We start from the raw sequence: 13,075 nt of genomic DNA, 5'->3' as shown, positions 1-13,075 counted from the left end.
CAAATGATCAATACTTTTCTGGAACAAAGTCTACTCACAACAAAATTGATCAAATGCCTTCTAAAATGATAATTGATCGACCAGTAAGTTCTGTTAACTTTAAGTGTGATAGTTCATTCATTCATTGTTTGACAGATAGAAATCTATGCTTTTCAATGGATCTAATGCAAACGGTTACGTCCGATGAGCGATTTTCGGGGTTAGCAGTCCGCTGAGCGATCCATTGTTCAGAATAACAATGAGGATAGGCAGACGCTATGAATGGGAGGTCTCGGGTGTCATCAGGGACAGTGACAGAGGCAGGCCACAAGCGTATGTGTATACTCGCAATATGATAATATATTGATGATGATTGAATCAGTATCTACCACCTTTCATAAAAAGGAATCAGTAATAATTGTTAAGCAAAGATCGATTAGCTTTCTGCTTCGAACAGTTCTAATTCATCTTCATTATAGCCCATAATATATTTATATATACAAATTTACAATTCCAACAAGTTCTATCAGTCATCTGCATTTCTTCAAGTGAATGAGTAACACTACTGCAAATAAATAAAAGGTATAAAGCATCTCACAGATATCAAGAAGATTTGAGATCAACTTCACATCTGAAGCAATCTACATTCAGCGAAATGGCTCCCACATTTTATTCCACACATTCCATACAGATTCACATAACAGATAAAATTATTTTTTATGGAAGGTGGTGGGTTCTGAAGTTCTGATTCAATCATTATCATCAATATATCGTATTGCGAGTAAACAGTGAAACACACGACACTACCCATTTAGCCTGCCTCTGTCACAGTTCCTGATGACACTCAAGCCTTACCATTCTTGGCGTTTGCCTATCCTTATTGTTATTCTGAACAATGGATCGCTCAGTGGACTATTTTTTGCTGAATCGCTCATCGGAAATCGCTCATCGGACGACACCAATGCAAACTTGGAATAGAAACATAATTAAATTCAAACTGAATATTTTCAACTGATAAACCTACAATAAATTAAATTTGACAGTCGAGTGATCCTCCTCTGATGCATGTGGCTCCATAATATCCTTTTAAATATTCAACACTGAACTTTACTTTTCTATGACTGACAGCTATTACAGCGTGGGTTGAAAAGCGTTTTTAGGTTTTCAATACTGATAGCCTAAAAAGTTTAAAGCTTATCACTCAATAGTCGAAAAGCTTTATGCCTAATAGCCAGATAAGCTAAGTTGAGTGTGATATAATGCTCATTGGAATTTAAAGTCGCGATGTTCAATGATTAAACTGAGCTTTTACATTCACACTATGATCTCCAAGATTAAATTTATGACTGTTGTTTTATAGTTAGTGAGAGGTACCTTATCATACCACATCGTCATGATTTATATCTAAGTGTTATTGCAAGTCTTGTTATTCATGTCTCTCATAATCGGTGTGCGATTTTATGAGTTGAATCATTTATTGATTTGATGGCATCCTCTCGCGCCTGAATAGTGATGAAGTTGAAATAAGGCTGGCTACATTTTTGCACATTTTACTTGCAAAATCGTCGGCTGAATGGCATATGGGTATCTACTAAACGACCGTCTGAGTGTTATTTGAGTTATTCAGGAGTGCCATGCTAGCATTTGCTACTTGAGAAAACTGAATCTCTTCTCTTGGCGAACTTCTCTTCTCTGATATCGATATCACAGATACAAGATATAAAACTGCCATCATTTCACTGGCGATTGCCTCCAAAGCGTTATCTCTATTACCTTCCTCTTCCTGTCGAGCCTATTCCTTGCTATTTCAGACAATTTATTCGTGGGGCCACCGCGTAATGGTGACAATACTACTTATTCTTTTGTGCTTCTATCTGTGAAGTCAGACAGTCTTGTTGAATTGCTTCCATTGTACTGATTCAAGGGTTGGCGGCGTATATTACTGCATTGATTCATTGAAATGTTTACAGGGAGGTGTTATCTATTTTCGTGAAGGAAGAAATCCTACATTGGCCAATATCATCTATTACATAGCTGCATTTTCCTGAGGGAACTGTATTTTCATCGACTGTTTCCCAAAGTCTCAGTATGATAATGAAAAATTCATTCATTAATCAACTTAGACAAAAATACTAGGAATTGATTCAATGTTTTAAAATTCTAGAGCTATCTTGAATATTTGGAGTATCTTGGTTATATTATATAATTAACTATATTACATTAATAATGTGATTGTTCATTTGATTTATCTATATGTATTGTACTGGTCTTGATTATATTATAAAGAACTGTATTAATTCTAAAATCATGTTAAATATAATAAGGAATGTTTGAACTCGTGGCTAGAGCACAAGGTTTCTTTTTCTAGCTAAGCCAATTATTTAACAAATTTTTTTTGTAACACTGTTGTTAATTGGTGAATTCAAAAGACTGATAATTACTTTTATAAAAACTGTGTTTTAGGGAACCTAAGACGGTTAATAGAACATAATTATACATTCAAAACTCTGACAATATTTTGAAGATATTCTGTTTCAATTAGTCAATTAAAACTGTTTCAATTGTTTGAGTAAGCTAAATGCTTCTCTAATATCTCTGATGAATGAAATTTTAAGATGAAAATGGGATTTCTCAGTTTCTATGTCTACTTTGAGTTTATCTATGTGTAACATATTTTAACAATCTCCTAGTAATTCATCGAATTCATTCCATATCTATCTTCTCCATGAAATTCTTTACTCTTTTGTAAATTGATAAATTATAATAGTTGATATTCGAATTGTGATTATTGTTGCAGGTGATAGAAGAGTACCATAGCAGTCCAGTGATACCGTCGTTGGCTGTGATCGTAGTGTGCTCCATTTTATTGATAGCTATGCTTCTTCTCGTCACCGTCCTAGTCTGGAAGTGAGTTACTTTTTCATATTCAAAGATAATATCATCATTACGAGCAAATAACGCAATGATCATACTTGGTGGTACCGTATTAGAATTAACATGCTATAACAGAATCTGTTGAGTATCATTTAAGGAGAAGTATATTTTATTGTCATCTTCTCCTTTCATGTGCTTATGTGAAGATAGCAGAGATATATCAATTTCATATCGTATGCACAGCTCATGACCTCATTGAATACCATATATGAGATGAAATTTGAATATTTATAATTTTGTAGTTTTCATTTATTAAAAGAAAATGTAAGTATTCAAATTTTCATGAATCAATCACAAATCCATGTCGGACTAAATTGAATTCCAAACTTTAATTTCTCCCTTCATAAATCATATTTTTATCTTGAGAATAACAGCGCCGGTGCTTATGAATGAACATTGCTACAAATCGAATAAACTTCTTTGCATTCCATCAGATGATGTAAAGTGAAACACATCCTGAAAATAAAAGGACAGAACATGAAAGAAGTGATCATGACCAGTATGGGGCAGTTACTTATCATCCAGGACCCGTTTAAATAAGCTTAGACACGAACTAGATAAGTTATAGTAAGCTCAGGTTTGTAACTTCCTTAACTGTGCCTGTCTCCTTTCAATTCTACGCTGTTATTTGTTTGTATTCCGTTTTAATTAAAGAATACAACCAGTGAAACGGTCGGCAGATAGATGAATGAGAGATGAAAAGTTAATTACTTTTGAAAATTACAACGCCAGTACGGCCTCCATTCGTGAATTTCGACAGAGAGGGAGTGAGTTTCTCTACTCTCACCTCGTAAACTGCATCGCCTCTCAGTTACTCTCTCACTTTATCCACCTCTCCAAACAACTGCTGTGTAGCTCTCTCAGGAAACGAAGATGTTTGCCCACTGTTGAAGGTAACTGGCCTCAAAACAAAAAGATAACTGCTGAGTAACGGCTCGCAATCGGTGTGCTAATTAAAAATAAATCAGGTGCTGTTCATCTTCAAGTAAAAGGATAAGGCAATGAACAGATGGTCAATTCTACTGAATTATGGCGCAGCGCAGACAGTGATAATGCAACACATGCATTTTCAAAGCATTATCAGGCTAACGAATAGTCAACACTTTCCTTATTAGCTTGCTTTTAGTGTTATTAGAGGAGTCTGGCTATAACTAATCTCTATACACGAAATATGTTATGGGTTTCTGTAATCTGTATTATCAAAATGTATACTTTTTTGAATTTAAAGATGACCTGAAAATCAATAGGATATTTCATGCGATAAAAAATTGTCAAACGATAAAATATTATAATGTAAATGTGTAATTTTTCAAGAAGAAATACAAATTGGCCTAGAATTGCCAATCTTCTGGGTTTAGAGAAAAGTAAAGTTCACCTTTCCAAATTCAAATGACAGGTACTCCTAGCTCAAATCAATAAAACTTTTTTGCTGTGGATGATGCCAACATGTTCCCTGTACTTGCTTAAGCAGCGAAGTTTCATAGCAATAAAAAGGATCATGATGAGAGATGAATATACTTTACAATTACAGAGGTTCAAAACTAACAGCACACTTTCAATGAATGGAAACAATGAAATTTTAAATATTCACATCATTATTTTACGGAGGTTCTTTTGTGGAATGGAGATCATAGAACCATTCAAAGATCATTATGGAAAAAGTATTCTATAATAATTTGATAGTAATATTGGTGCTAGTAAGAGAGCAAAAGCCAATTTGTTATCGGTCTCTAATCAACGATGATATTCGAGCCGAAACCCTCCATAGTAATTGCTGCAACTCGACTGTTGATTTTCAGTTGAAAAGGCACAACTAGATTCTGCACCAATCGATGTGTTTTAATGAAGCTGTTTAAATGTTTGAACCTGTCACTGTTTGCTGCTCAAATTACATATATGCCACGTCTCATTTAGCATGGAAATTCGCTGCAGGTAGGTAGGAAATAGGCCAAACTCTAGTCGCACAGAACACAAATTGCTTAATACGAGTATTGTTCGTCTCTGTATATTTGAATAATGAAGCGCGGTGAATAAAAACGAGCTGTGTGTTAGTCGTATGAATATAGAGACGCTCGTAAAACGCGGACATGGTCATGGCAGATGGGCAATTGCTGCCGCGCCGAGTGGCTTCCATCATAAAGCAGTCACTCATCTACAGTTGTTATTTGTCACGGATAAAAAATTGAACTTCCCGCCGCCAGGGAATGGAAATGGGGCCTGAATTAATTAAACAGCTGGCTGGCATTTTGGGAAGCGTCACTCTGCGGGGGCGCTCATCATTCTAATGTCTCTTTCCAGTCATCATTCAGTCATCTATCAAGGTCGCCACTAGTCTATTCCAAAATACTCTCACTGGACCTCTGTCCACCTCAGCTTTAAGTCAGCCAGCTCTAACCAAGTGAATTTTCAATCCAGTTGACATTGACGTAACTCCACAGGACAGCAGGATTTTTCAGTTGTTGGTGAGAAAAGATCTGTTGATGATGATGATGATGATGATGATGATTATCAAGATTTATATATCATCAAGATATATGATTATCAATATTGGGGATAACTTTAGTAAATCCATCTACCGTTACATTGGAGAGAACATTAATCATTTCAAGATTCAACTCATTTGAGATCAGCATTAAAATGAACTCAGTAAAAATACTACATTACAGTAGTTGCAAGAACGAGCTCCCTGAAACGATGAATATTTGAAGGTCACAAAATAGAATAATGAGAAGGTGAATTCTGTAAAAAGTAACGTAATAGGAGTTACTGAAGATACAACTTTTTTGATGTTCCTAAAATTGTTCTTCGGTGTCTTTCAACCATCTTTCCCTAGTATAGAAGATTGTATGAAGATCAAGATTTTAGAAGAAAAATAGTCAAAATCAATGTTGATGATATCCTATTCTACTTAGTTTATTAGTGAATTAGACGTTCTTTCTCTGATATTTTGTATCTTATAATTTTGTATTTTATACGTATCTGAGTACCGAAAACTATAACTTATAGATAGAGCTTTACACATTACTATCCAATTTTTAGAATTATATCTTGACGTAGCCGTAATACCTTAGATTTAGATACTAGGATGATTAAAACACTGGATAATTTTGATTTTTTCCTATTATCAAGTTTATTGAAATATCTCCTTCCAATTATTTTCCTATATTGGCTACCCAGCAAGGAAAACCTGTCCGCTGGGAGCGAGTATCAGTTCATTTAATTATCTAAATTTATGGAAAACATTAAAAACGAGATGATATTATACAAGTAAATTTAGATTAGCTTTGGGCTAATGTAATAAATGTAATACTTTATGTAATAATCTCAGGGAAACCGGAGAAACTCAGCGTACATCCTCCAGTTCGGAGATTGACTCTAGGCGTAGTACTCAGTTCCCTTCCCCTCTAATTTTGAGAAAATGCAGTCGCTAAATTCACTACTGAATTCCTCCCCCCCCCCCCCCAGGTGGAAAAACCAACTTGGCGGCGAATTGGGTTGCTATGCGGCGGGTAATTCATTTTTGTGGCGCATAAAATGCCATCAAATTGATGTGCCGGAACATTGGATGACACTGTGTTTATCTGTTGCAGACATAAAAAGAAGATGAGTTTTTTACCGTGCAAGTCGTCGCCCCAGAACCGGTGCGACGTAACTCACGGCAATGGCGTCATATACGAAGACCTGACTAACATCCGACCGAGAACGCTACCGCAGCCTTCCATCGAGGTATGTACCAACATGGTCCAACCATACTCTCATCTGCCTTACACTTTCCTCCTTGCTCCACTCTCCTCATCCTAATTCAACCCCTACATTCTAAACCAGAAATTTCTTATTCATAGGTGGCTGTCTCATAGCTACGGCGAATTCAAGTATGACTTGTATCATCTTCAACCATAAATGATACACTGTATTGAAAATCACTTCCCTCCAACACTACTTATCTCCTGTGTACTTGTTCTCTAAATCCACCTCAGTCTCATCAAATCCTTCTATTCTATACTCGAAATACCTTATTCATATAGCTTACTGAAGTATCTAGTGAAAGCCAAATCTAGTAGAAAAATCACTCCTCTTCTATGGTATGGACACCTAGTAGTAGAGTCAAAGTGGAGCTTGTATGATTTTTAGCCAGTGAAATTATATTTCGAAAATTACTCCCAATCCAGGTTATTTCGACTCACTCCACCTCATTTGCATCAGAACACTTTTATTCAAGCAGTGTTCCCACATATACTCTGATTCCCTTCCATATCAAGAATAGTACAGTAGTATTACTTTGAAGATCAATATAGGATTGAAGATGGCAAGTTGAAAATGCAGTATAGTGGAAGTGGTGGGACTCTTTATCCTGATTGGGTGCATGAAGTAGTGTAGAAGAAATATTTATTGTCAGTACAATCTTCTAACTAACTTTTTGAACTTGAAAGTCATGTTCATACCGATCTGATTCACAAACTTACACTCTCATTTAATTATTAGCATAGCCATCATCCTTGTAAAAATAGAAATAAAATAAATGAATAAATTTATAAGGTAGTACATAAATGATATTAGTGCAGTGATATTAATATAAATATATTAAATTTAAAATTATTTTCAGTTTTTCATGAACACTAAAAGGACAAACTTTTTTAGTATCACTGGCAACTTGAACCATATATATCTCCTGTAGAATATATAAAATGTCGGGTTTCCAATTAACTTCTTCATAGATCTATTCAACATAAATATATAAAATTATTTTTGCTATATCTGTAGAGAACTTGATGGTTATCTAGCCTAATAATATAAATAATATTAATCTTACATTATAAAATATGAGGCGAATAATTATATTGAAAATCACATAATATTGATAGATATTGTAATATTAGTCTACTACTTAGAGAAGTATCTCTATTACTGAGACTGACTATTCGATATACTTGATTTTAGTAGAATGCAGTATAAACTTAGTAAATAATGAATCCAAAATTGATATGTTTGATTAATAATTGAATATTTTTGTATTTCAGATGCTGGATGTCAAGTCTCGAGCAGTCTATCCGAATAACTGCAACTATCCTGTGATAAGCCATTCTCCAGTGTTCATTTGTCCTCCACCCCCTAGACAAGAGCAATACTGCTCACAAGACTTGTACAACCCCGTCTACGAAGAACTATCAAATGGTAGGTTGAACGCTAGTTCTCCAAAGCCTAGTTTCAAAGCTACCGAGTTGATTTAGAGGTGCACCAGCTAGGAGGATAGAGAATCACAGTTTCTATTAGAATGAATTGAATAAAATCCGCAGATAATACGAATTCTAGTATGTTTAAGGATTTGTCCACATTCGATTGAGCTGGTATCACAGATTAACATGAATGTATCTTTATACTTTGACAGTTGGTATGAAGTGAACTGGTTCCCACAAAAAGTTTTATTTATAATAATAATCCTATCATGAATTCATAATATTTTTATGATAAACATTGACACCAGACACCAAAAACTATATGCATCCCTGCACACCATATCAACTCCCTTGTTGTTCTGTCCACAAAACAACATATTACAGATCTAATAGAAGGAAAGACTTAGGTGGTTCAGTAAGAGACGAATAGTAGAGAGGAGGGTAAAAAGTGTGGAGAAGAAGAGAAAAAAAATTGTTTGATAAAGTATGTTTGATATTTAATACAAGAGCTTTTGATAATTTTTTAACTTCCACATTTGCTAACGGATGAATATTTTTAATTGTTTCAGTCTTATTTTTCAAAATTGCATTTAAATCCATCAATTCAAAACAAAATCACCGGAAGCGCCTGTTCAAAGTTCAAAAGCAACTTTTCATATGTTTGCATGTATTTTTTTTTTCATTTTCTCAAATCAGCAAAGATAATTGCTATAATGGATCAAATCCATTGTATCAATACTTTGAAAATAATCGTAGCTTATATGCTCTATGGAATCAACATGTCTTTATGAATAAATTCCTCTCATATTGCTGTATCTTCGACCAGAGAAATTGTAATTATCCTTATTAATCCATTGATTGTTGTGTTTTTAGGTTCTGGCGAGCGAGGGGAGTCTGACGCGGAGAGCGAAGGCCATCAGGCGCGACTGAGCGAAGACGAGTTCGCGGAGGACGAGCTGAGTCTCGGCGAGGGAGGGGGGATGCGAGGCGTGGGGGTTGTAGGGGTGCACTCAGGCACCAGCTCACTGCAGGGATCGACCGGCAACGACCTCTGTCGCGACGTCGACTCGAGCGACGCCGACGACAGGAGTCGCTTCCTGGGCAGCCGCAACCTCAGTCTGCCGCCGGGACAGCGGGGGGCCAGGAGTCACCAGCGCAGTCAAAGGCCGCGCAGCCTGGACAGGAGGCAGGGCACGGGCGACAGGGACCGGCGGCGGGGCGGCACACAGTGGCGGGCCAAGCAGATGCAGATGCCGCCTCCACCCGAATGTACAGGTGACTTCCACGAGGGACTGTTGTTGGACGCGCTGCTCCAGTTGTACCCTGGCGGCGGCACCCACAACGACCACCATCGAATGCCTTACATCGTGCCCGTGCCTAGCAGTGCTCCGCCCCCGGGTCACACCATCAACCCCTACGAGAGTGTGCCCGTGATGCGAGGCCTGCCCTCCCGCCCCCACCTCCACGACATGACCACCTTCAGACCACCGCCCCCACCACCCCCGGCGCCCGACTCGGACTCTGGCTACAGCCACAACACGTCCGGCGGCCGTACGGCCAGCAACCGTGGCTCCGGCACCCGCGAGCCTCACTCGCACCGCCTCCCCAACTCCACCTCCACTCACGCCTCCAGTCTCGTCCTTTCCTAGTACCGGTAGCATCCAAACTCTCTCTCTTATCACTCTCTCCGCAGTTAGTAGTATTATCACTCTCTTATTGTAAACTTTACACAACTTGCTTGTGGAGGCAGTCTACCCATCAGAATGCAAAACGCACATATCTAAATACTTTCTTGGTGCTTCGTATTTTGTTCTCATAATGTGTTCACGTTGAGTCTTAAGTTGTGAACAGACTTCAGCGCCAACAACACGTCCATCTCACTTTTCATCAGCTTATTATATTTGTACCTTATTGTTTCTGTACAGATACAGATATAATCAGCTGATGCTATGCTTATTATATCTTTACCTGTCACATTCTGTACAGATACAGATATAATCAGCTGATCATAAATGAAATGCGCGTGTTCGTGGTGCTAAAGTCTGTACGCAGCAATAGGTTTTCCTCAAGTTGTTCCTCACGAGACAACCATATATTTCAGAAGCTCTAAACTAAACGCACATTATACACATAGACACATGTCTTTTCTGTATGTATTGTATGATTTTCTGACTTTTTGTCCCTATTCTATTCTCATAAAATAGGTAATAGTATAATTATTTGATTGCTGGAGAGAAATTTCAACATTTGAAATCTTTTCTCTTTTTGCTGGTTTGACTTGAGGTTTGTTCTTGGGTAATGAGAGGGGTTGTGTTGATGAAGAATTTATTTTCCCTTGGTTGACTCCAAGCACATATGAACACATTCAGGGCATATCAAGAACAAGAACATAATGATTAACGATGTTTTCTTGCTGGGTTGAACACTTTCAAAAGTTATGATAGAAGAATAACTTCCAATATAATTTTATTTCCCGTATTTCTACTTCCATTATCCCTGTTGAGTGGAATGACTCAATATTATCATGCTAGGTGCTACACAGATGTATATTATTTTTATAGGTACTTTAAAATAGATTGTTTATTGGAAAATGAATCTCAGGGATGTAATGTTATTCTTTCAGTGCTTTCTTGAAAAATTTTCTTAGATTAGCTATTGAGATCGATTAATACTTGTTTTATCTACAGTAAGCAAGTTGGATTTTCTGATCAATAAAATTACTTATCTCATCTGAAGAATCAATTCATCATGAAAACTGAAGATCTGCCTCTCTAAAGTTTACAACAAGAAAGATCGTTTGCTTCTCAAGTTTTTTTGAGCTGGGAAGATTGAACTATATTAATTATTGATAAAAATAAAAGTCTGATAATTTTTATACTATAAGATGAGGCCAACCATTGTACATGAATATATTTACATGAGTATATTTCAACGTGCCTGACTCGAATTGAATATTCTCCTGAGTTATAGGTTTTATATGAACGCAGCAATAATAATTCATTTATGCCTCTTTCAGAATAATTACTCAATGATTATTCAATTCCTCAAAATCGTTTTGAGAAATGTTAATGGTTATCAGTGTAACACTGTCTCTTTTTGTTATTTCACTCGAAATCAAAATATTATTGTTGAAAATAATTATTGCTGCTGGCATTTGAAATGTAGTTAGTGGCGATCGTCAATTTAATTGAATTTCTTATTTCTTGAAGGGGAGTCGGAAGGGCCTATACCACCAATGTTAAATTGGCCAACTTCATTGTAACTTTTTGAGATTTCCACTGGAGATATACTGACAATTTTTTTTAAATGAAAGAATGCATCTTTATCTTCAATCTGATTGAAGAAAATGTAAATGATTCTCTGAGAATTTATTCTGAGAAAAAATTATTTTAGAGTAAATTCCTTCCATCAGATTGAAGATAAAGATGCATTCTTTCATTTAAAAAAAAATTGTCAGTCCATCTCCAGTGGAAATTTCAAAAAGTTACATTGAAGTTGGCCAATTTAACATTGGTGGTATAGGCCCTTCCGTGGTATAGGCCCTTCCTACTCCCCTAACCACTTGAGGATTCCATTGGTTCGTGTTTTAAACGAACACATCATCAAGGTGAATAATTATAGACATACAAACTTGATATTATCAATAGTCCACATGAAAAATTAATCTCTTATCAAAAAAGTATTGTTGACTAAGTTTTATAATCAAACTATTGAAAAAAAATTGAAATAATATCAATGAGACAGTGCTACTTGGGAAAGATAACTAGGCCCTATAATTTACTAACAATTTATATATTCATTTTATTTTCATTAAAAGCATTTGTTACATGAATTATCACATTAAATGCTGCTTTCAATTGATTTGATAGCCACGGATAATAAATAAATGATAAAGGAGAACACACATATATGAGATGATAGCTTATATTTTATATAGAAATATGCTAGGATTTGAAAGGAAGAGAGAGTGATAGAAGAGAGAAAGGAAATAAAGGATTTTCCTGTGATCTAGGCTATTTTACAATTATTTAAACGTGCAAGAGACAATTTTAGAATACCATTTTATTATTTAATGTAAATTACTTGTATTATATAATTTTAATGTAAGTTGATAAACTATACAATATTATAGTCTATTAGCGCTGCACATATTGAATACTATAGATTGAAAAGTGATATTACTATTAAATAAGCACAATGAAATGACAGGAAATCTCCGAGAAGAATATAAAATCTTACATCACTATTCATAGTAAGTTATGTGTAGCATTTTCTGAGCTATACTAAAGAGACTGATAATTTTTCTAACCTACTAGAAACCATTTCTCTTATAGATCAATTACCTTGCTGTTATATTCCTCTTCTATGAAATTAATTGAATACGCTAATTTCTTCCAGCTATCATCTATCATCATCTATCGAACCGAACATTTGTGTAACAACGATATCAACCATTTGTAGAACTCATGATAATTTGGAATGTCCACATTTATCCTAAAATTCTAGATGATATTATACAATAATAATGGTAACATTCCAAATATATTTTTCTGATGTCACTATCAACATTTAAATAGCCTTTACCTTCTTATAATTCGTATTCCTCATATTTTATACATGAAAAGTGATTCTGGTAGAACTGATTAAATTCTTATATCTAGAAGATTTTCAATAGAAGGAGATGAAGGAATGCAACTTAGTTGACTAACCACCTTCAAAATGTTGTCATTTCATGCATTGTGAATTTTTAATAAACTGTACATGTGCTACAGATTGCCTAAGATGTAATGTAGTGTAAATATTAATTTAGATTTTCCTATAGTGTAAATACTGATGAATTATGTATGAATATTGCAAAGATTTTGTGCTAGTCCTAATATTGTGAGTGTATATTTCAAGGAAAATTTTTATTGAGTTTAGAAAATATGTGTTTTTCTAGGTAAATTATTCTGACACCATAATCATTGAATTAAATTTCTTACCTTAAA

The 13,075-nt window shown here is 35.5% G+C and overlaps 1 protein-coding gene across 2 annotated transcripts in view; it reads left to right on the top strand.

The window, feature by feature from the left end:
• Positions 1–13,075, top strand: part of LOC111058344 — a 347,637-nt gene extending 334,562 nt beyond the window's left edge. For both annotated transcript variants that reach the window (XM_039427188.1, XM_039427187.1), the window contains exons 3-6: positions 2,777–2,886; positions 6,504–6,639; positions 7,932–8,085; positions 8,961–13,075. In XM_039427188.1, coding sequence (XP_039283122.1) covers positions 2,777–2,886; positions 6,504–6,639; positions 7,932–8,085; positions 8,961–9,736 — 1,176 coding nt within the window. In that variant the 3' untranslated portion in view covers positions 9,737–13,075. The remainder of the gene's footprint in view (positions 1–2,776; positions 2,887–6,503; positions 6,640–7,931; positions 8,086–8,960) is intronic.

This window comes from Nilaparvata lugens, chromosome 4 (assembly GCF_014356525.2).
Source record: "Nilaparvata lugens isolate BPH chromosome 4, ASM1435652v1, whole genome shotgun sequence".
In the NCBI taxonomy this organism is placed as follows: Eukaryota; Metazoa; Arthropoda; class Insecta; order Hemiptera; family Delphacidae; genus Nilaparvata; species Nilaparvata lugens.
The sequence above is the reverse complement of the archived record's forward strand: the minus strand, read 5'-3'. Positions and strand labels throughout refer to the sequence as shown.